Here is a 23,257-nt window from a genome sequence, read left to right as displayed (position 1 = left end):
TCTTGTTTATTAAAGCATTTTTTTTTATGAATAAAAATATCAATTTTAATTTTGCACTGTACACTCATGACCACACATTTTATTTGATTTTTTTTTTTTTAAATTGTACTCAATCGTTATGTTTGTAAAATAATTATTGAGATGAATATTGATAATGTGTTTCGAAAGCTTAAAACAAATAATGTTCGATATTTTAGTTGACGTAATTTTCTTCTTTTTTTTGGTTTAATAATTAATTAAATTAGTACCTTTTTTTATATCATTTAATTATTAATAAAAAAATGAGGATAGCTTTTTTTTTTATAAAAAAAATAACAATATTTAAATTTGTTAATTGTTTTATAGTTTAAAAGAAAAAAACTTTTAAAATATTTATATTAATTATAAGACAGAACGAATAGTCCCACGTATTTTCAATCCATCAACAGAATTTTTTATATTTCGAATCAAATTTATGTGATAGAAGTAGAAAAAATTATATATTTTCATTAGTTAACTTGTAAATTAAGCCCTCCTTTTTTTTTCTTTTATAATAATTTAAAAAATTATTATTTTGTTATTACTTTGAACTCATTGCCAGACATGCAACTGTTTTACTCATTTTAAATATTGGGTATCTATAAAAAGTCCATGAATTTCTTTGGGCTTCAACAAATTCAACTTAAAAAAAAAAACCACCAACCATGAATATGAAAAAAAAATAAATAAAAATAAAAAACAAAATAAGAAAAAAAAAATAATAAATGTGTAATAAAGTTGCGACACTCGCCAGGGTTTTAAAATAAAAAAGAAAAAATAAACAAAAAATTTATTTTGTTGTTAATAATGAAAGCTATAAAATACCGGATATTATTTGATAACTATTCGTAACATGATGGTACCTTTATCAAAACTTTGTGCAAATCGAAAAAAAAATAAAAATAAAAATCACTTGATATTTTTAAACATATTTTTTGTTTATCTTTTAATTTTTTTTTTTTTTCATTTGTTAAATAAATTTCATGACATTTACTATTGTTATAATTTTCTTTTTCTTTATTTTCATTATTTATTTTTATTTATTAAATGTAATTTTAGAGTCAGTCACAAATCGAAGAATAACAGCGCTCACTTAACTGAAATACTTGTTTTGATGATGATGATGAGAAGCCTTACGTGTGTGCACGCATTCTCATCTAGCTTAATTCATTGCAAATAAAAAAAAATATATATTGCAAATCATTTATAAATAAGAAACAATTGTCACGTGCCACCACAATATTCCCACACGCGTATAACATTTTTTTTTTCTTTTGTTATTTTCGTTAAATTATTTTCAAACGACACACAACACTATTAAAATGCCGAATGATAATAATCATATGTGGGCCAGTAAGGCTGGAGCCAATCCTAGCTTGTACGTTGACGTTTTTTAGCAGAATGTTCTTCTGGTGAATGAGCTGGTGTTGGCATACTTCGTAACATGTATTTCATTTGTGGCATATATTTCAATAAATTACTCACTTGTACAAGAGGTAATTCGTCATTTATTGATGAACATTTTTCAGCTTCCAATAATTTTTTCATTTGATACCTAAAGTTATAATATAAAAAAACAATATTAATAAAATTATATTATAAATATTTATATATTTTTTTTAAATAAAATAGTTACCTATTTCCTCGATACAAGTCAACTCCAAGTACTTCAGTCATAACATGTCGACAACTTTCAACATTATGATCAGGAAAAAAATTTTGGACAAAATCAGGCAGTGTCATTAGTAATTCAGAATATATGTAAGGTTTAAAATTGATACATGGAACAAATTTTTCAGCAACAAGTGCTTTTTGTACATTATATGGTGCAATTGTGCTACTTGATGGATTTGGTTCCGAGATTGGTATCAATGCTTTTCTTCTTGGTAAATGACTGTAAATAAATCATAAACAAAATTAAATATTATTCATATTATTATTGAGTTGAAATTATTGGTATAAAATAAATATTTCTTACCCTGAATTATTAGATGATCCATTAGCAACTGGTATCAATGGTGGTGGATACTTTGGATGAGATGTATTATGTGCAGGTGGTGTATGTCGTTGATTATGTGACATCAAAGCTGATGCTGATGATTGAGGATGCAATAATGCATGTACTTGTTCATTACTTAAATTAAGCATTTGTGGATAAGTACTTGATAAATTTGATGTTGCATATGCTGATCCTCCCCTAAAAGCCATAATTTATTTTTATATTTAAATTATTTTGTATTTTAATTCATTAATAACATACTGCCATGAGGATTTTATTTAGTTATTTACATTCTTTTTTTCTATATGATTTATCAAACAAAATAAAATGATGTTTATTTTAATAAATATATAAAATTATATCATGCGTGATGTTTTTTATTTTGATATATATTGTATTGATTTAATATCTGTTACAACCTATGAGAAACATGTGCAGTGCATGCAAATTGTTTTGTTAGATTTATGAAATTGATATTATAAATAAAAAATAATAATTTTATGATATTAAAAAAATTATTATGATGGTATGATTGATTAAATCATGCCTTTAAATTATTTTTAATAATTCATTTGATAACGACTATAATACAATATGCGAAAACTCACCAGTCATCCTTCCCATAGGTTGGATAACTATACGGAAAAAAAAGGAAAAAAAATAGAAATTGTATATTTGATAATAATAAAAAAAAGGGGCTTGTTAATAAAATATAAATTCAAAAAAAAAAAGTTATCAAATCATTATAATTATCAATAAATTTATTTTGTTTTTTTTTTTTCTTTTCATAAGTGAAAATTAAGGTGTGCCAAATACATATGACTAAATAAATCATGCTCAAATTCAATTTAAAAATATATTTATTTATTTAAAATAAAAAAAAATAAAAAACATTTAAATATCATTAGTTATTTTTCAAACAAATTAAAAATAAATATTATCACTTACCCAAGATTAGATTGATTTGAATGACTTGATGGTCTAACAAGAGGAGGTGGTTGAGGCTGAGCTGATCCTTGCATGGTGGTTACAGGATATGATGGATACTGTTGTGAATTGCTACTACCACTTCTGTTACTTCTTGACTGTTGTTGCTGCTGTTGTTGCTGCTGTTGCTGTTGTTGTTGTGCATATCCTTTGGACGTTGTCATTTGCTGTAATTAAAATAACAAACAATGTAAATATAATAATAATTATACATATTAAAAACTTGTAATTGTAAACTTATATACTGTAGCCCATAAGCACGAAATGTTAAGGGCGTAAACTTAATAAGAAAATTAAAAAGATGAACTTACATTGTGCATATTTAATGATGAATTTGTTGGCATTCTTATGATTGAATTTGATTGAGGAACTAGAGTTGCTTGCTGAAATGCAGCTTGTCCACCAACAAGACCAGACCAACCATTAAGTCCAGCTGGTACAGAATTAATCATTTGTTGTGAATTATTTGATGATCTAACATTTGATGATACTCCTGTTGGTGATGGATGTGATTGATGTGTTGTTGATGATGATCTTGATTGACTAACTTGACACATATTTGAATTATTTGTTGAATTACGTGTAACCATATTTTGTAATGTTGATGTTCTTGTATTTAATGAATTTTTATTACTATTATTATTACTATTATTATTATTGTTATTATTATTATGAACTGTCACTGATTTTGATGATGATGATGATGGTGGTGCTGGTGGTTGTTTAGTCCATCCACCAGCTGATGGACCACTTTTACCACCAAATAATTGTGAATCTGTAACTTTACTTGGCCAATAATCTTCAAAACCAGTACCAGGTGGAAAATAACTTTTAATGTCACTAAGACTTATAACTGAACATGTTTCACTTGAAAATAATTCATTTCTTATACCCTGTACTTTACAACAAAATTTTAAATATGATAAATCCCAACCCTCAAGTTTTTCAGCTTTTAATTTAAGATTATCTGTTTCACCTTCAAAATAAAATAATGGTACATATTTTAAATTATCTTTAACAGTATAAGGAACAACTGATTCTTTATTAATACGTATAAAACCACATTTTTCACTTTTTTGTCCAGTTGTTACATTTTGACTTGTTAATTTAGTATAACAAACATCAAGAAATGCATAAAATTCCTTGGCATCAGATAATCTAACAACAAGATCTTTTGTTGTAAATTGTTCTTTACCAAATTGATTTTCACAATGTTTTATATTTATTTCATTGAATAATTTACTTTCAGCTTCAGTTATAAAATAACTTTTAATACATGTACAACTGTATATATCAGCATGAAGAAATGTCAGGTACTTATTCAATAGCTTTGCTTCAAGTATTCTAACAGCACAATATTTTTCACTACCACGATAAATAAATGGTATAAAAGATTTGTCAAATGTTATCCAACCAAATTTACCACGTTGACTTTCATCATCAAGTGGTACTTTACCCTCAACTGTTGTTGTTTTTGATGTTGTTGTATCATTTGTTTTTTTACCCGTTAAATAACCAAGCATTGTACAAGATTGAGCTGCACCAGCTGGTCTTTGTGATGCACCAGGTATTGCTGTTAACATTTTCGCCTTGTTTGCTTCCACCATTTTGGCAGCCAATTCACGGATTTCCGCTTCATCTGGTCGCTCTTGTTTTACTGATACTTTATCAATTGTCCCTGTAACATTTTTTTTTTAATAATTTTAATTATTTTCACTTGATTCTTTTCAACAATTAACTATTACCATATTTTAAAAAACAAATTCATCAACAAAACAATCACACAAACAAACAACAATCATTCCATTCAATCTATAATTAATTTAATTTTCATTTCAATAATTCAGCATCAAAATAAATGAAAAATTATTATCAATGAACTTGAAATTAATATCCAATTTATCAATATGTTATCTTTGGTGAAAAAAAATAAATAAAATCATCAACAAAACTACAAATGAAACAACATCATGATAAATTAATAATTGTTGATAAAAAATAACAAAAACAATATTGTTTGAAGATTATCAATACAAATAGAAGATAATTTTTTGTTTTTTTTTTTTTTTTTTAAATATGTAAATATGATGATGTAGCCTTGAACATTTTTAAATCCAATTGTACTTGTACCATAGACAGATGTATTTTCATTTCTTGATGGTGTCACACGAGGTATTATTAAATCACACTCTGTTGAGGACAACGCCATCATGAAGATTAATTATCAAATTATTATCAGCATCAATTATCAGCAAGTTATGTTCAATTTTAGGCCATTGAGGCCATGCCAAAGCAAATGTAACATTGAAATCTTTTCATATGTTTATGTGATGATACACACGGGACACTAGACATTTTATAACTTTATCTAGTTGATGACTGATGCAACGTGTGGTACTGCTTGTATTTCTACCAAGCACATCTAGCTTTTATCATTTGATTTTTAATTTAAATAAAAACCTAGACAAATGCTTTTTGATATGTAGAAAACAAAAATAACAATTGTTTATTTTGACACTTGATACTCATCTTGGAACGGCCATTATTTTTTGGATTATTTGCTTTATAAAATGATGATAATCAATCAATCAATATACATACATGGACAATCATAATCAAGCCATCAAAATACATCAAACAAACTTGGAAAAATGTTGATCTTTTTTCTCTTTCTAAACGTCTGACAGTACCACTATTTTTTCACTTGAATTTTTTGACGTTTACCAGTTGATTAAATCTAACAATGACGTAGTTGTACTTAAATTTAAATTAAAAAACAACTAAATTAACCAAGTCATCTTAATGATAATTGTACATAATAATTACAAGAATTATTAGAACAAATTATGTATTTTTTTTTTGTATTTTTAAACTTGAATTAGAAATAAAATTAAGTAATTATTTAAAAAACAATATTAATCCTAATTATGTTGAATAAAGCACGCCGGAATTTTTGTTGTTTTTAATTTTTTTTTTTATTATTATACCGTGGTACCAGTGAGGACTGATCAAAGCATAATAATTGTCAAATGAATGCACAACACAAATTAATGAATTTAATCTATTTTTTTTTTTTTTTTTTTCAATTATAAAAACATTCAAGACATTGTTTATACACAGTAACTGTTTTAGGAAAAACAGTTAATCAATTTAAATGATTAGTTTATAACTTGGAAAATATATTTTAGTAAGCAACTGATATCATATTTTTTGTGTATTATTATGGGTTGGTCTGCGTTGATAGAACAACCTAACCTATCTTAAATAAATATCACCCACATTAACAAACATTCAATTGCACAATTATTCAAAGACCAAATGACATTTAAACAAATAATTTTCATTAATTATTATAATCTAATTTATTATAATATATATTTTAATTAATTTAATCACCCTGCATTGAAGACAACGGGTTTAAAATCAATAATTTATAAATTTGTATATATCAAATGACTCTACTACGTTATTGTGAAACAGATGGCGCCAAAATCTTCTTAAATAGTCTAATTTTTTTTAAAGAAATAAATCAAATAAATATATGTTTTTTAAAAAATCATATATTAATTTAATTTTCAATTATCATTGTTGATAATAAATATTAAAATTTTTTTTACCGATTTTTATTATTAATTTACGCACCCGTCAAATTTTTTATAAACATTACTGTTTATATTTTTTTTTATTAAATTTATTAACGGTAAATAAACACAGTATATCTGTGTAAGATTAAAAAAGAAAAACTTTTTTTTTTTTGTATTACTATACCAACAAGTAGGTATCACAACACAAACTTTCAAAAATTTCTATGTCATTTTTTTATTTATTTTTTAGCACATATTTTCCTGGCAATTTTCACCAAATGGATGGTTTTTGATAAACAGGTTTTAAGCACATATTAAATATAGGCTTGTTTTAATTCTTTTTTTTTACAATGATAATTGTTTTACCACATTTTTTTAAATGAAATTTTTCGTAAACATCAAATTAATAGAAGTTGAGCTGAGCGATGAGAGTCATTGACTCGTCGCTTCAACTTCTTCAAATGTCTGTACACTTGGTGTGATGTAGAGTGTCGTTTTACTGACTGATTTGATGGTTTTTGATATGCAGCTTTTGCCGCCACCAGTTACCACTACCTGCAGACTGCTGCTTGTGATGTTGTGTTGTTGTATGTACATATTATTCACAAGCAACACTGTAAGACACTGTAGGATTCACCCCACCAAAATTTACAATCTGCTTGATTTACTGATACCAGTATGAATAAAGAATATTTGCAAATTTTGAAAGATAAATCATAAAAATAGTCTAGTGGAAGATTTTTAATTTCTTCATATTAAAATTTCATCAATGTGGATCGAAAATAATTTTTTTATTTATATTATTAATGTGTAATACATATTCTAGCTGATCAGTTTTAATTTTTAATGTATTTTTTTATTTAAATATATTTGAAGAATATTTTCAGTCACGCTGTCGAGTTCATCCAAGTAAAATGTATTATCAATGTAAAATTTATTTTCAACCATGAAATTTATATATTAAAAAAAAATCATAAAGTAAGAATGTGAAAAGAAATTATTTTTATTCATATTAACTCAAACCGCAAACATAAAGGTCTGACTAATAATTTTCAACTCAGACTACAGGCTGTGTTATTACATAGAGAATGTTTTGTTCAAAAATACTTCTCAAAGAAATATAAGCATCAGTAGTTTTGAAGGAAATTTTTTTGTTTTTAAAACAAGTATACGGAAAATACTGTTGCTGGTGAGAGAATAAATATTCCCGCTCAGTTTTAACGTTCTTAAATTATTTTAAAAAATGCAAAAAAATTAGAGAATCGACTACTTTTAATTATTCCAAGTATTGAGGCTTGAAATATTAAAAATTAATTAGTAATTATTGAGTTGAATAAAAACAAAAATAAGAATTTTAAATATGCCCAAATTTAAAAGCCACAGATGGCGCGTCATACTCTTTCCAAGCTCACGTAGGAATCACCTACTTTCTGCACTTATAACGGCATATAGCAACGTAAAAAAATTGTTTTATAAATTATTTGTACAATTAGTAAAATTAAATATATAAAAATAAAATCATAAAAATAAGGTTGTGCAAATGACGACGGTTAATTTTAAAAAAATAATCTATTTCTTTTTCAATGAAATAATGTATATTTTATACTCGAATAATTGGATAATAAGTGTAATAAATTAATTAGCTGACATAAATTTGTATTTATTTTAAATATAAATAGATGAGCATTATAGATGTCATAAAACTTTGCACAACCCTAGTAAAAATCCATCGATTACCTCCAGATTTTCCATTCTCCAGTCCATTGGATGTATTGATTACTGTGATAACTTCAATATCATTAGCATCTCCATTTGTTGAATTATCGTTTTCCGCATCAACATCTCCGGATTTGTTTTTTAAGTTTTTTCGGTTCATTATCAGCCGTCTTCTAGCGAATTTTGACGATCGTCGGATTCTTCCTTTTTTATTACCCATTATATGCAGGCACACAGGCACACTGTTTACACTAACAATATTATTTTACAAATATAATTATAGAAAAAAATCATGAATCAAATAATCCAATATTATATTTACTAAATTCTAATCATTCAAACATAAAAAAAAAATTAAAAAAAATAAAACTTTATCACATATAGAAAAAGTTGATAGCCACTGCATTTAAATATGAGGATTATTTTTGCAAGATTCATGCTTTTTTATTTTCAATTTTAAACATAATTATAAAAAAGAAAACTATTAATAATTTAATTTGAAATTTTGATGTACAGTAATTAACTGTAAAATCAAGTGTAAAATTTCTGTCATAATCTCAATGTTTCAACATATTAAATACATATATTTTTAAGTTACAAATTAATGATATGAAAAGAAAATATCAATTATTTATAATTTAAAATGCCATAAAGATTTATATATATGGTTTATTTGATTACTAGCATTCACATAATTATTTTCAAATGGACTATCATCTCTGCCCATAGCATTTATATTTTATATATGGTGGTAAAGTAGTACTGATGCTACGTATGCTGCTTGGAAAGGTCGAATCGCAATAGTGAAGGCCATACAGTACGCAAAGACTGGCTATTTTATAATTTTACCTGAAGTTTTTCCTGTTCTAATTATTGTTGAAAAAAAAATTAATAGAATAGTTCTATTAATTTTCATTTTCAAGAAAAAGATTTAAAGAATTCATCAAAGAAAAGATATAACCCTTAAATAATTTTAGTAAAGATAATTTCGTGTATTATATTTGTAAGCATATAATTATGTATTTACTAATAGAATATTTATGTTCTTTTTTTGTTAAAAAAATACAGATAACATTATCAGATATGAAGAGATAAATAAAATGTAAATTTTATTATTGTAAACAATTTATAATAATATATTTTTATTTATTCACATAAATAAAATGTATATACAACATAGAATAAAATGCAGCATCGTGTGACACAGTATCTATATACGCGAGTACATATTGAGGTATATATATACAGCTTAAATAAGCAGCCCAGGTCCAGGCGCAAGATCCCATATTATGTGACAACGTCGCACGGTCGATATGCTCTTTCAGGCAAAGTGCCAAGAATGGCAAACGCATGAATGTATATACAATTTCAGGTAAACCCCCTCTGTAATAGCCTGGATCGGGCTGAATTTTATAATAGTGGGAGAAATAATAAGAGTAGTGGAAGATAGGAAACTGCGCAAAGACATATTTTATCATTTTTTAACGTTGTGCTTTTGCGCACCATTAACCCCCACTATTTTATTTATCATAAAACTATGTATTACATATGTATTATACTTATTATTTTAATCATGATTTACGAATGCAATGTTGCCAGATTTTTGTGTGAGCCCAGACACGCCCACTCCCTCAAATTAAAGTGTTCTATATACCTGTAAATATATTTTATACATATACGCAAGTGCAAAAATATATAAAAAATTTAATACAGTTATTAAATATAAATATGTAAAAAAAATAGCAAAAATGATTGATCGATATGTACCAATAAAAAAAAAAGTAGCTGTATAGCTATTTTTGTTTTTTTTTTTTTTTTGCTAAATCTAAATTAAAACTATATATATGTTTAGGTACGTATTGTTTATATTCAAGATGAATGTACGTTAACAAAAAACAATAATAGAACAAAGATTTAGTAAACATTGTCATGGTGACTCAAGGCATTTACAGTGTTGCCAATTTACAGCGGTGGGTTCTCAATGTCCTTGGAGATAAAAATTTTTCCGATAACGCTCCTGGGCCAGTTGAGTTGGCAACGCTGGAAAACTGACAATCTATTTTTAGGAGCCATTTATTATCGCTGTTGCTATGCCAAGTTTTGACGCGCAATATATATTGGTTTATATGTATGTATATATTTATACGTATTTATTTATTTATGTATGGTATGTATTAGTACAAAAAAAAAGAAGGGGAAGTGAGCAATCAAGGGGGGCATTGTACAGCATGATAACAAAGAAGGGGAAGTAATGAGGGAGTAAAAAAAGTGGGGGAGGTAGACTGGAAAAACAATATGGCGTCTAACCGGATATATATTCTTTGCTATTTATCATTTATCTTGAAAAAAAAGCATGATAACATTGAAAATTCATGATTATTTTATAATCAGCAATATCTAGCAACAATAATGAAAATAAATGGCCATCAAGTAACTTGTTTTTTTTTTTCATTTTATCATTATAATCATAATAATATAAATTACTTTCTACGAGGTTAGTCAAGGTAAATGAGGTCGAGGTTAAAGGTCAATATTCGACTTTTAACGGATTATTTATTGAAAAATTGAATTAATTTTAATGGACATTGACAAATAATCAATGGTAAATGATTTATTTGTCTAGGACTATCAAATAAACATAATGAAAATAGCTAAATTTTTCATACAAGCCAACGGCGTTTTATGAAATTGAAAATGGCGTCATCAGTTAGCCCAGCTGACGGACTGGTACGCCGGCGCAATAAATACATAAGCAACTTACAACAATTTAAGTTAATTCCGAGCTGCTTCGGGAACATTCGGGAATCAACGTTCAACTTTTTTTTTTTGTTTTATTTGGTTACATCACTTGTGTTGTGTATATATAAAACTAATACATAAGCTATTTTATATTATATAGTTTCCTCGGTCTCTACATTGAACCTTTTTGAAAGAGTACATACATTTTTATATATGTGAATACACGCACACGCGCACAAAAGAATATACTTTTTTTATATATATGCTAGCGTTCAAAAAAAAAAAATGAAATACAAGAAAAAAGAACATAGAAAACTCCACGTCACACGATGCTGATTTAATACTTTTTAACAAATTTTCAAATGGACAAGTTGAGAACCCATGTTTATTTAATTTTTGTTATTTAATTATTTAAGTAACCAACATGCAGGATCATAGATTGAAAATTTTTCCTCTAAATTGATTTTAGTATGAATAATATATTTATATTTTCAATTTAAAATTAATTTTAATGATTATTTCTTTTTTTAAATATATAATCAAAATATAAAATGGCAATTGGGTCAAGCAATCAATTTTTCTATGACAATTTTGATTGTTATATATAAAAATAGATGAAAAAATTTTTATATAAATTATTAAATGAATACTTAAATATAGACGCTCGTTATTTATTAAATTATTGCAAAATTTTATTAATTTTTAATTAAAAAAAATTAATCCAAAAGAAAGTCGACTTTCCAACTGAACAAATTTATATTTTATAAAATTTAAAAATATATACTAATATACAAGAGTATCTAGGACAGCTCCAGGAAACATCGATAATTTATTAATTAATTTAAAAAAAAAAGAACATAAATTATTCATTGCAAATTTGTAATGAAATTAAAATATCTGTTTTTAAATTTGCCTGGAGTAAAAATGTTTTGATGACTTGATGATAAGATTATCCAACAATCTTAAATTATCTAATGAGAAAATTTATATACAAATATTGTAAAAAATTTTATCAATACAAGAGCGCATAGTGAGTCAAGTATCATCACTTGAAAACACTCAACAGGTTTAATTTAAAAATAATTAAAATAGGTAATAATAGATAATGTTTATTAGAAAATATTCATGCAGCCACTTTCTGTTCAAGCCGGCTGATTCTCACATGAATGTCAATGTAGACAAATCAAAAGAAAATAAACAAAAACAAAGCAAGCAATCACATCAAAGTTCAATGATAAAAACACTGATTATATCTGAGGAAATTTTTTTATAAATTTTAATATAATAAAGATCAATTGAAAAACCACGTGGTCAATTATTTCAAGTTTATCAACAAGGTATATGAGACAGAGAATCAGCAGCTGACAGGTGCGAATTTACCGGCTTAAAAATATACCTTTCACAACAAACCAATCAAAAAAAAAAAATTATAAATATAAGAATAGTGTTCACCTCAATAAGCACTAGTTACTTTTAAAAAATAAAAAAACCAAAATAATAAAATAAAATAGGTACTAAGTCAGTTGTAAAAACAAATTCATTTTTTTTTCATTTAAAAACAGTCACTCGTGCTTTTGTTCCAGACAAAACAGTTATAAAAATTATAACCTAAAATCCCCCAAAAAAAAAAACAATTGTTGTGTGTTTTAATAATAAACAAAAATAAATAAAATAACTTACGTTTTTCAATTCTACACCTAACAATCTGCACATCGTCATCTAAACTCCTGTCTCCCATTTCGTTAGACTGAACATCCATACACATTATCTAAAAAATATAAAAACACACTTGCCGACACAAATTTGAATCGACCAACAACTAGAGACATTTAACTTTAATAATAATAATATAATTAAATTAATTAACAAAAAAAAAAAATAATAAGTCTTAATAATTAAGAAGCGTAGTAACGTAAATAAACACAACACAATTATTTACACTTGTACACTAGTTTTTATCACTATTAACATTAATAATAATAGTAATAATTTTAACGTATTATTTTTGTTTGAATTCTCACTCAACAGTATATGTATTATTTTGTTGTGTCTATGATAAGCTTGTATTGAAGCCTATATGTTGGCCACATTGTCTGTTTCTTATCTTGCTTGCCGCCTAGTGAGCCTAGTCAAATTTCAACACACACAAACCCCCCCTCACACACATATGAATGAGAACCGCGGCAGAGAGTTATACGTTTACTGCGCCTGCGCGAGTGAAATAATAATTTTTTTTTTTATGTATTTACCAATGAAGTTAATATATATAGATATATTTATACGAAAAAAAAAAAATATATATATATATAGTAAACGCGATGCTGATTGGTAGTGTGTTATAAATATATATATATGTGTTTTATATTTTCACTATACTTCGATGCACACATGTGGTAAACTGAAGGTTTTTTTTTTTTTATTTTATTTTAAATAAAAGTCCTGCTGAAGAAATTAACAACGCAATAACGTGCAACGTGAAGCACCAAACGCTTATTCATCACCGGAATCAACCGGATTTCGAAAACGTAAGTTTTTACAGTGTTGCCAAATTTATAGTACTCAAATCCCCCACCCTGTAAAATAGCATGACTAATCGTGAAAGCGCGTTCTTCACCCTTATATACTTGCTATTGTATTTGTTGTATATAGCTTGTATATATGTAAGTATATAGCCCCACACAACGTTCTTTAACGGTTGCGATGTTGCCGCATGTCCGGTATATTATGCTTATTCTGTATTTGTGCTGATAGGGGAGAGGAAAAAATAAAAGAAGGGGGAAGCATTTAATGACACAGCAGGGGGATTATGTCGAAGCATATGAGGGGCAGATGCCTGAAATTATTGGGTAAAGGGGGGTGAAGTAACAGGGGAAAAAACAGTTGAAGCTTTTTGTAGATATAGTGGGAGAGAGTGACGCTTATGGTGGCATAGTGGGGGGACGCTTGAGAATAGGAATTTTCCACGTCGCCATTTGAGAAAAACAGCATTCTCCGGTAGGTGGCTACTGTAAAAATACCAAAAAAAAATAGTTGTGCCCAAAAGCCAATAGGTTTTTGTATACTAGCTTAAACTAGCGCCACCGTGTGGTATTATTTTAACTATCACATCTGATATAGGTTAGATCAGGCAATTTGGTATAGTGTAGTATAAAAAATTTGTACATCAGACTATACCTAATTTATCTCTACTGCGGAATACGAGCTCGGCCATTTTATAACCCAAAATTTTACGTCAGTAAAAAAAATTTCAGACATAGATAACGGTTGAAGATAACGATTAATATTATGAAAACTATAAGTGTTTTTATTTTTTGCAAAACCAAGAACTCTCGATAAGATTATATATATTGCTTTCAAAAAAATAATTTATTATGATTAAAATTGTTTATAATCACAGAAAATAATTTCCTATTAATTTAATTTTTAAGAGTTGGGATTTTATTGAATGACGCATTGATCCTGCGCTGTTGAAGATCGGTTTGTATTTTCATTAATTTCACCAGTCGCTAAAAGACCCTTTGTACTTTCTGCTTGCTTCATCCAAATTTGAATCTTTAGGAAAAAAAAATGAAACTATTTGTTCATAATAAATTTTTAATTTAATTATAATTTACCTGTTGATGTAAAATATCTCGTCTTCTGCCAGATGGTTCTTTTGTAAGAACTCGCACGAGCACTCCCAGACAAGATTTAAATTTTTCTAAGGCAAGAGCATAATTCCCTTCGGCAAAATATTGCTCAGCTACTTCTCCCATTTCAAGTGCAGCTGACATATCTGGTGTACTTTTACTGAGCACCCCTGTTCAAAAATCCATAAATTTTTCAATTTTTTGTAGTTTTTCGGTAATCAAAAACTTTCTAATTCAATTTTTCTATTACAATTAATGAATAATTTACTAGGATAACTAAAAAAATGATATTCTTAAAAAAAATCGTTAAAAAGACAAACTGACTCTGACAGGATTCGAACTCATGACCGTTGCTTCTACACTACAATCTGACTTATTAGATCAATTATTCAGTAAAAACAGCCTTATTTCATTTTTTTTTTTTTTTTAATTATTCAACCTTCAAACATATTGCAACTCTTTTACACGCTTATCAGAATAAAGTCGAAGTAGAAAATTATTTCGATAACAACTATCAGCATAGCTGTTATCCTTACGTAATGTGAAGTGTACGCAGTAAACTTATGAGTCATTTATTAAAAATTTTATGCATACAGCGGGTATATACTTCCAATACAATGATAACTCATATTTCAATAGTCCTTGAAAGTATGTATTCAAGTAGTTGACACAAATTGCAACAATACATTTATAATTCTTTGAACTTTAAAAATAACTTCAATTTAATTCTAGAGAATACTTATCAAATAATTATATTATCTATTTGAATATATTAATAATTTTAACTCACGTAGCTCTTGATATGTAAATGATGAACTTTGATCCAATGAAGTAGTCTTATGTAGAGCAAGCAGTTGTTTTTCTTTATCATCAATTTGTAAACTTTTCACTGCTTCATCAGACTTTTGTTTGGCAATGGACATTTGCTTCAATTTTTCTGCTCGATTAATGTACTCATTGACTCTCAATCTAAGGCTCTTTTTTCGTTGTGGATCAGATTCATCTAAATAACCAGATAAATCATTTTTTGAACGAAAAAATTTAATATTAAATTCACTAAATTACGATCACAAATTTTATAAAGTTATTACTTGTTAATAGAGGTATGAAATATCGAAGGGACTCGCAATAAATATGAAACGCTTCTTGAATTTTTTTTTCCATATCAAGCTTGACAGCGCGCTGTGCAAGTTCTGCAGCTTTTTGAAAATTTTCACTAGTTGGTGCATGTTCAAGATCCAAAAAATCGTGTGCGAAAAATTCATCAAAAGTAATTCGCGCATTTGGATCGTGTTTCAAAAGAGACAAAAGTAAATCTTTACATTCATTTGATACATGATTGCCTTTGGGTATCTGTTGAAATATAAATTGTATGAAAACTGCAGTTGGAAAAATAAATGAAAACAAAAACGGAAAATTGATATACCTCAATGAATTTACAACTTTTTATTTTATCAGCCAATTCTTGAAAGCTAGTACTTGAGTATGGTGCTTTTCCAAAAAGGCATTCATACATAATAACTCCTACACTCCATAGATCAACTCTTGCATCGTATTTGTGTTTCAATAAAATTTCTGGTGCCATGTAAAGTGGTGATCCACGAATGGAAAATTTATTTTCCGAAGGTAAAAGATACTGAGCAAAGCCAAAATCTATTGTAAAACAAAATTGAGAATTATTATAATTTTTCGAATGTCCAAAATTTATCAACGTACCTCCAACTTTAAGTGTTAATGTGGGTTTTCTAATTAATAGTAAATTTTGAGGCTTAAGATCCATATGGCAGACATTGTGAGAATGCAAGTATTGCAATGCAAGTGCAAGCTGCTGTAAAAATTTACGACAAACCAATTCTGGTAATTTATTTTGTTTTTTAATGAAATTTGATAAATCACCACCGTCACAATATTCCATGACAATATAAATACGTCTACAAATTAAAAATCAAAATGAGCTATTTGATAAAATTTATTTTTATTAATATTATAAAATTAAAAACAATTGAATACCCATCGTCCCAAAAAAAGTCTTTCATCTCGACAATATGCTTATGATTTAGTACTTTCAAAAGATTAATTTCTGTAATAATATTATCGATTGCTGATTTTGATAATGTTGCACTTTCAACACACTTAATTGCAAGTAATTTTTGATGATCATTCTGTAAACGAAAATGTGATTTATTTGTTTTAATAACAGGATCTTTTTGCGCAACTATTTGTACGAAAAAGTAAATTTCATTTTAATTGTGTCGAAATAATATCATTCCCGCACAGTTATAAATATATTGAAAATTTTGTTCGATCACATTTTCATTGTTTTAATTTAAAATAATATTTTTAGAATTAACATACCTTTTTATAGGCTTTGTAGACAGTGGCGTAACTTCCTGTACCAATTTTTTCAAGAAGTGAATAGTCTTTTAGACTTGGTAATGCCATTTTGTACTTTTTTAAAATTATAATTTTACTAAATTTAAAAAATCAAAATTATCAAACAATTTTCGACTATTATTAATAATTATTTAAAAAAAAATTATACAATTAAAAAAATAAAAATGCAATATATTCTAAGAATTAATTATTAAAATTATAAAATTATTATTTTAAATTTTATCTATTTTCGAGGTAATTGAAATTTATTTTTAGCTATGATATCACATAGATAAGCATTAATTTTTTTTATCATGTACAATAAATGCACGTGTGTGTTATTTTTTATTTTTCACACTTTTTTTATTTTTTTCCGCAGTTTAATGTCAACAATAGACTTCGGCAAAACTCGTATTTAATCAGAAAAAAAATTCCATGTTATTTTCATATTCGGCCACTATTCCGTTCAAGGCGCTAGTGCTCGGCACATTTTTTTTGTTCGTTTTCCCAGTCCAGTGTACACCCCCCTTTCATCGAGTCGTGCATGTTGTGCATGTTACATAGAACCAGTTAGACCACGTTTTATTGAAGTTGTTGATTTTTATTAAGTTAGACCACGTTTAATTAAGTTGTCGATTTTTATTTTAACTTAACTTAGTTTATTGTAATCATAAGTAGAGTTAAACAACAGCTGATTATTTTTTGTTCAATCAATAGTCTGCAATAGTCTACATGTAAGTACAATATATCATTAACAAAAAAATATCATTAATAATTATTCATAAATACAAAAAAGAAAACTAATTTTTTTCACACAGTTGCACTATTTTCACTTAATTAATACATGTTTTTCATTTCTAAACATTTAAATAATCTAATAATCAATTTACTCATCACTGTGTTTATTTTTTTATTCAACAAAAAGATCAAACTTTCAGTATTTTGCAATGATGGTGTGCACAACTCACGGCAAATATAAAAAAAAAAAAAAACAAAAGTTCTAATGTGAAATTAACTGAACGTCTAAAATCACGCTTCTAATGTTCTTTGTGTTTTTAACAGCTGATTCCTGTCAGTCTTACATACAAATTTAGTGATTGATGTAATTTTAATTCATCTATATACATATACAATTTATTTCCAAACATATCTTTTATCTGTTGATATAACAAAATCAAATTTTTACCTATTTTCTTTTATTTATTTACACTAAAAAATATACTTTTATCATCATATCGCGTAAGCATCATCCCTTGATAATTTTTTTATTAATTTAACAAAATTTCTGTGTGATTTTAATCATTGATAGTCAATATGTAAATGATTTATTTTATTGACATAAAAATCTCACTGTTATTTATCATAAAAACAACTTAGGTAAGTTGATAAAAATAAAAAAAAAATTTATGATAATGTGTGTTTGTGTAATTTTAAATGTCTGTTTATTTATAATTATTTTTTTTTTGGTTATAATTGACCAATGTGATTCGAGTTAAAAAAAAAATTAAATATAAATAAATAGTGATGAAATATAAATACTTTTGTGTACATGAATGTGTAATTTCGACATATATTTAATTCGGCGTGGTATCAGTCGTTAGAATTTCGTTGCACCAGTTCAATCGAAATATACAAAGATAAACTTTTTCGGACTACTGAATACTTGTTCGTGAGGGCAACTGAGTGAAAAAAAAAAATTAGATAAAAAAAAAAAAAAGTTACGTGAAAGTTATAAACATTATCATTGCTTTTCTTTTATCGTGATATATATTTAAATAATCATCAAAGTTTTATCAATTTTAGCTATAAAATTTTGTGTTTTTATTTAAATGATTAATTATAAAATTTTCATCAGATGAGCTACATGATCTTGGTCAACTGTTTTGTGACGTCATGATCTGCTAAAAACAGGTCTGTCTCTGTGTATTCTCAAATGACGCGAAATTCGTGATTCTTCATTGTGTTATTATTTTCTTACAATTAAATATCATTTTATCAAAATATTTACATTGAAAATAAAGATAAATGCATATTTTTTTTATCATTTTTTATTGTGTATATGTGTGTTTAATGGCAATTTTCAATGTATTCATTTTTTGTTGGCATGAATTTGTGAACTGGGTCGATTAAAAAGTGAGCCTTTACAAGCATTTACATTACAAGCAATATGTGCTAATTTTGTGTGTTGTATATTTGTTTTTTTTTAAAACAAAGACATTTATTTCTACACAATTCTTTGTTGTTTGACATTAACATGAGTCACGTATACTAATTGGTGATTTGTTGTTATTAAAAATAAAAAAACATAAATGAAATCATCAAGCTAATAATATTTAAAATGTTTAATTAAAATATATATTAATTTTTTTAATGGACTATTGTTAGTTGTCTTTAAATAATTATATTTAATTTTTATATTTTTCAGTTTTTTTAAAATATTATTTGAGAACTACTGGCTGTATTGTTAACAGTATACAATAAAATATTCAATTGAATTTATAAAGAAAAATAACAATGGATTCTGAAGACGAAATTTCATATGATGAGGTTGATTCTGGTAATGAGTCAAGTGGTGATGATGTTGATTTTGCAATGGAAACAGAAGCTGGTAATCCACGTGAACGCACAAATGATACTGATGATTATCCATTTGAAGTTTTAACAACTGAAGAAATTGTTCAACACATGGTTGATTGTATCAAAGAAGTCAATACAGTTGTTGAGGTATGAAATCAATTTTTTTCTATCTTAATTTTATTGTAGATTAATTTAATAAATAATTTAACAATTTTTCGTAGATACCAGCAACGACAACAAGAATTTTGTTAAATCATTTTAAATGGGATAAAGAAAAATTAATGGAACGTTATTATGATGGTGATCAAGATAAATTATTCGCTGAAGCAAGAGTAATTAATCCATTTAGAAAAACTCCAGTAATTTCATGGAGTAGATCATCAGTTCATGCAATGGTAAGTTGTATAAAATATATTATTAAAATCCTTGAAATATATTAATTATATTATTTGTTATTTAGACAAGAAGAACATCATCAACAAATGGTACAGAAGAATGTGGTATTTGTTTAATGCTACTGCCAATTCACGTAAGTTTATAATTATCAATTATTATTAAATGGAATCATGATGAAAAATAATTTCTAATATTAATATTATTTATTTGAATTAACAGACATTAACAGGACTTGAATGTGGTCATCGTTTTTGTTCTGGTTGTTGGGGTGAATATTTAACAACAAAAATAATGGAAGAAGGTGTTGGACAAACAATAGCATGTGCAGCACATTCATGTGATATTCTTGTTGATGATGCAAATGTCATGCGTTTAGTAAAAGAGCCAAAAGTTAAACTTAAATATCAACATCTTATTACAAATAGTTTTGTTCAGTGTAATAGATTATTAAGATGGTGTTCATCACCAGATTGTAATAATGCAATTAAAGTACAATATGTTGAATCAAGACCAGTAACATGTAAATGTAATCATACATTTTGTTTTAATTGTGGTGAAAATTGGCATGATCCAGCAAAATGTAGTTATTTACGTAAATGGATTAAAAAATGTGATGATGATTCTGAAACATCAAATTGGATATCAGCAAATACAAAAGAATGTCCAAAATGTAGTTGTACTATTGAAAAAGATGGTGGTTGTAATCATATGGTTTGTAAAAATCAAAATTGTAAAAATGAATTTTGTTGGGTTTGTTTGGGTGCTTGGGAACCACATGGTTCAAGTTGGTATAATTGTAATCGTTATGATGAAGATGAAGCTAAAGTTGCTAGAGATACACAAGAAAAATCACGTGCAGCATTACAAAGATATTTATTTTATTGTAATCGTTATATGAATCATTTACAATCACTTAAATTTGAAAGTAAATTATATGCAAGTATTAAAGAAAAAATGGAAGAAATGCAACAACAAAATATGTCATGGATTGAGGTAATAATAATATATAATTTTATATTTATTTACAAATATTTAAACTATTTATGTTATTTCATATTGTTTAATTAATTTTTAGGTACAATTTTTAAAAAAAGCTGTTGACATACTTTGTCAATGTCGTCAAACTTTAACATACACATATGTATTTGCATTTTATGTGTTGAAAAATAATCAGACAGTTATTTTTGAAGAAAATCAAAAAGATCTTGAAAGTGCAACTGAATGTCTTTCGGAATATCTTGAAAGAGATATTACAAGTGAAAATCTCACTGATATTAAACAAAAAGTTCAAGATAAATACAGGTATTTATTAAATGACAATTTTTTTCATTTTTATTAATCAATAATATATATATTAATATTTTTGTTTTTTTTTTTTAATTCATTTAAGATACTGTGAAAGCCGTAGACAAGTTATGCTTGAACATGTTTACGAAGGTTATGAAAAAGAATGGTGGGTCTATATGGAATAATTTTTAATTAAATTACTAGCTCCTTTTATTTCCTCCCATAGCCGCCTCATCTGTGATAACTGAAAAATTTAAATTAAAAAAAAAAGAAGGAATTAGAGAAGATGATAATAAAAAAAAAAAAATATCGTACAAGAACGTTGGCAAGAAAACACAAATTCGATTGATAAAATCATTATTCAATCTTGTAATATTTAAATTTTAAAAAACAAATACAAAAAAACATTCATAATTTTTTTGTGGTAAATTAATGTGTAAAAAAAATTTTGACCAACTTAAATTACAAAAATCTATCTTTTTGCCTTTTTTTTTTTTTCTTGTTCTTTTTTTTATCATCGTGTTTGTGTATCATACGTTTATTTTGATGCAATTTTAAATATATAATATCTCGATAATATGGCGGCTGTTAATGATGATTAAAATTGATTTTTAAAATAATACGTTATATCACAAAATAGTTGAGTGTTTCATAATGGAAAAAATTAAAAATTAAAATGTCTATATAATATATATATATATATTTATAAATATATATACATAAATAATTGATTATTTAGGCTGTCGAAAACCGTTATTGTTATAAAACAAAAAAAAATGAGCGTCTTTATGTACATGTATAAAATATGTATGTTGTATTCGCCGAGAAACGATATTATAATGTTTTCATTTTTTTTTTTTTGTAATGTTATATGGATCCCATATTTATTTGATTTTTTTTTTTTTTTTATATTTTAGCTGTAAATTAATGTAATTTTTTTTTTTAAGCTGTTTTATCAGTTGATTTGAAGTTTTAGAAAAATATTAAAATAGTTTTTTTTTTTTTGTGGAAAAAGTAATGATTATTTATCGAGCCAATAAAAAAAGGAAAAAAATATGAAGAATATTTGATAGTAAAACAAAATTCATTCTAGTTTTATTCACTTAGAAATTATAATATGTTTCTTTGTTTTGTTATAAAAGAAAAATAAAAAAAATTTTAATTGATTAATTAAAGTAAAATGATCTCGTATCACGGATCTAGGCCAAAATTATTTTACTTCATCTTTTTCATATTGAAAAAGTAAAATTGTAATTACGGTTATCCTGTGATGATTCGTGCTCGATGATTTCAATCAATAACGTCCAGGATACAACTGCCACTAATTGAAAAAAATAAATAACTAAAATAAATGTATCAAAATCATCATCACATTGTAATTTCGTATTTTTGCCCGTTGAGGACCAAAAATATTTAACAGTTTATAGATTGAATAGAGCTAGAAATATTTTCTCATTTTTATTTTCTTTATATATAACTACTTCCAATTTGAAATTCATATAAATTTGTCAATTTTTATTTTTATTATTTTGAAATAATACTTATTACGTAAATAATTTTAATTAGCAAACGTTGTCATACATATTAATTTAAAATAAAAAAAAATCAATTCATCATCATTGTGTTTGTAAATTTCGAATACAAAAAATTTCGATTAAATTTCGAATGAAAAAATTGAATTACTATTATTCATTATTAAAATAATTGAGACAATTCATTTTTGTAAATAAATATTATTTTAAAAATAATGTTAATGATAATTATTTGTTTAAGACCCAATTATCGTAAATCCAATTTCATTGTATAAAATAAATTTATATTTAATTAGCTCGACATTTTATGCATATGTGTGTGTACATAAATAAATTTAAAAAAAAAAAATTGTTAATATGAAAATTGTAAAATTTAATTTAATACCATGACAATTGAAGATGTTTTTTTTTCTTCCAGCA

At 26.0% G+C, this 23,257-nt stretch overlaps 3 protein-coding genes across 17 annotated transcripts; 1 reads left to right on the top strand and 2 right to left on the bottom strand.

Annotated features, from left to right (window-relative positions):
* Positions 1 to 17: 17 nt before the first annotated feature.
* On the bottom strand, positions 18 to 13,532 carry LOC122859891 (probable serine/threonine-protein kinase DDB_G0267686). 11 transcript variants are annotated; one of them, XM_044163576.1, is made up of 8 exons: positions 12,724 to 12,831; positions 8,326 to 8,555; positions 3,316 to 4,682; positions 2,966 to 3,171; positions 2,626 to 2,652; positions 1,997 to 2,215; positions 1,655 to 1,912; positions 18 to 1,573 (listed from the first exon to the last, which is right to left on the bottom strand). In XM_044163576.1, the coding sequence occupies exons 2-8, from the start codon at positions 8,522 to 8,524 to the stop codon at positions 1,390 to 1,392; spliced, it is 2,460 nt and encodes an 819-aa protein (XP_044019511.1). In that variant the 5' UTR covers positions 8,525 to 8,555; positions 12,724 to 12,831; the 3' UTR covers positions 18 to 1,389. The 11 variants fall into 11 exon arrangements, with proteins under 11 accessions (XP_044019511.1, XP_044019516.1, XP_044019528.1 ...); XM_044163581.1 differs by having other exon boundaries at positions 8,326 to 8,546; positions 12,724 to 12,828; XM_044163593.1 differs by lacking the exon at positions 8,326 to 8,555 and having other exon boundaries at positions 12,724 to 12,933.
* LOC122859970 (E3 ubiquitin-protein ligase ariadne-1-like) lies at positions 13,468 to 22,625 on the top strand. 5 transcript variants are annotated; one of them, XM_044163623.1, is made up of 7 exons: positions 13,468 to 13,568; positions 19,471 to 19,769; positions 19,844 to 20,017; positions 20,083 to 20,151; positions 20,238 to 21,011; positions 21,094 to 21,320; positions 21,409 to 22,625. In XM_044163623.1, exons 2-7 carry the CDS (start codon positions 19,560 to 19,562, stop codon positions 21,488 to 21,490), a joined length of 1,536 nt encoding a protein of 511 aa, XP_044019558.1. In that variant the 5' UTR covers positions 13,468 to 13,568; positions 19,471 to 19,559; the 3' UTR covers positions 21,491 to 22,625. The 5 variants fall into 5 exon arrangements, with proteins under 5 accessions (XP_044019558.1, XP_044019567.1, XP_044019559.1 ...); XM_044163632.1 differs by lacking the exon at positions 13,468 to 13,568 and adding an exon at positions 17,558 to 17,779; XM_044163624.1 differs by lacking the exon at positions 13,468 to 13,568 and adding an exon at positions 18,063 to 18,422.
* On the bottom strand, positions 14,391 to 18,590 carry LOC122860012 (serine/threonine-protein kinase ULK3). The gene is made up of 8 exons (XM_044163656.1): positions 17,028 to 18,590; positions 16,683 to 16,834; positions 16,389 to 16,603; positions 16,099 to 16,325; positions 15,764 to 16,025; positions 15,463 to 15,675; positions 14,658 to 14,842; positions 14,391 to 14,595 (listed from the first exon to the last, which is right to left on the bottom strand). The coding sequence occupies exons 1-8, from the start codon at positions 17,112 to 17,114 to the stop codon at positions 14,482 to 14,484; spliced, it is 1,455 nt and encodes a 484-aa protein (XP_044019591.1). The 5' UTR covers positions 17,115 to 18,590; the 3' UTR covers positions 14,391 to 14,481.
* Positions 22,626 to 23,257: the final 632 nt, after the last annotated feature.

The sequence above is a fragment of the Aphidius gifuensis genome, linkage group LG1 (genome assembly GCF_014905175.1).
Source record: "Aphidius gifuensis isolate YNYX2018 linkage group LG1, ASM1490517v1, whole genome shotgun sequence".
Classification (NCBI taxonomy): domain Eukaryota; kingdom Metazoa; phylum Arthropoda; class Insecta; order Hymenoptera; family Braconidae; genus Aphidius; species Aphidius gifuensis.
This window is presented reverse-complemented; position numbering and strand designations above follow the sequence as displayed.

Bases quoted from the DNA above. Each gene is read 5' to 3' on its own strand.
- LOC122859891 (XM_044163576.1), bottom strand. From the start codon at position 8,524: ATGGGTAATAAAAAAGGAAGAATCCGACGATCGTCAAAATTCGCTAGA. The intron at 2,653-2,965 runs GTAAGTGATAAT...TTTTCCGTATAG, and splicing joins TCAAATCAATCTAATCTTGG to TTATCCAACCTATGGGAAGG. The intron at 1,574-1,654 runs GTAACTATTTTA...TTATAACTTTAG, and splicing joins GACTTGTATCGAGGAAATAG to GTATCAAATGAAAAAATTAT.
- LOC122860012 (XM_044163656.1), bottom strand. From the start codon at position 17,114: ATGGCATTACCAAGTCTAAAAGACTATTCACTTCTTGAAAAAATTGGT. The intron at 16,835-17,027 runs GTATGTTAATTC...TTTCGTTTACAG, and splicing joins TCTACAAAGCCTATAAAAAG to AATGATCATCAAAAATTACT. The intron at 16,026-16,098 runs GTATATCAATTT...ATATTTCAACAG, and splicing joins AAAGTTGTAAATTCATTGAG to ATACCCAAAGGCAATCATGT.
- LOC122859970 (XM_044163623.1), top strand. From the start codon at position 19,560: ATGGATTCTGAAGACGAAATTTCATATGATGAGGTTGATTCTGGTAAT. The intron at 20,152-20,237 runs GTAAGTTTATAA...TTGAATTAACAG, and splicing joins TAATGCTACTGCCAATTCAC to ACATTAACAGGACTTGAATG. The intron at 21,012-21,093 runs GTAATAATAATA...ATTAATTTTTAG, and splicing joins AAAATATGTCATGGATTGAG to GTACAATTTTTAAAAAAAGC.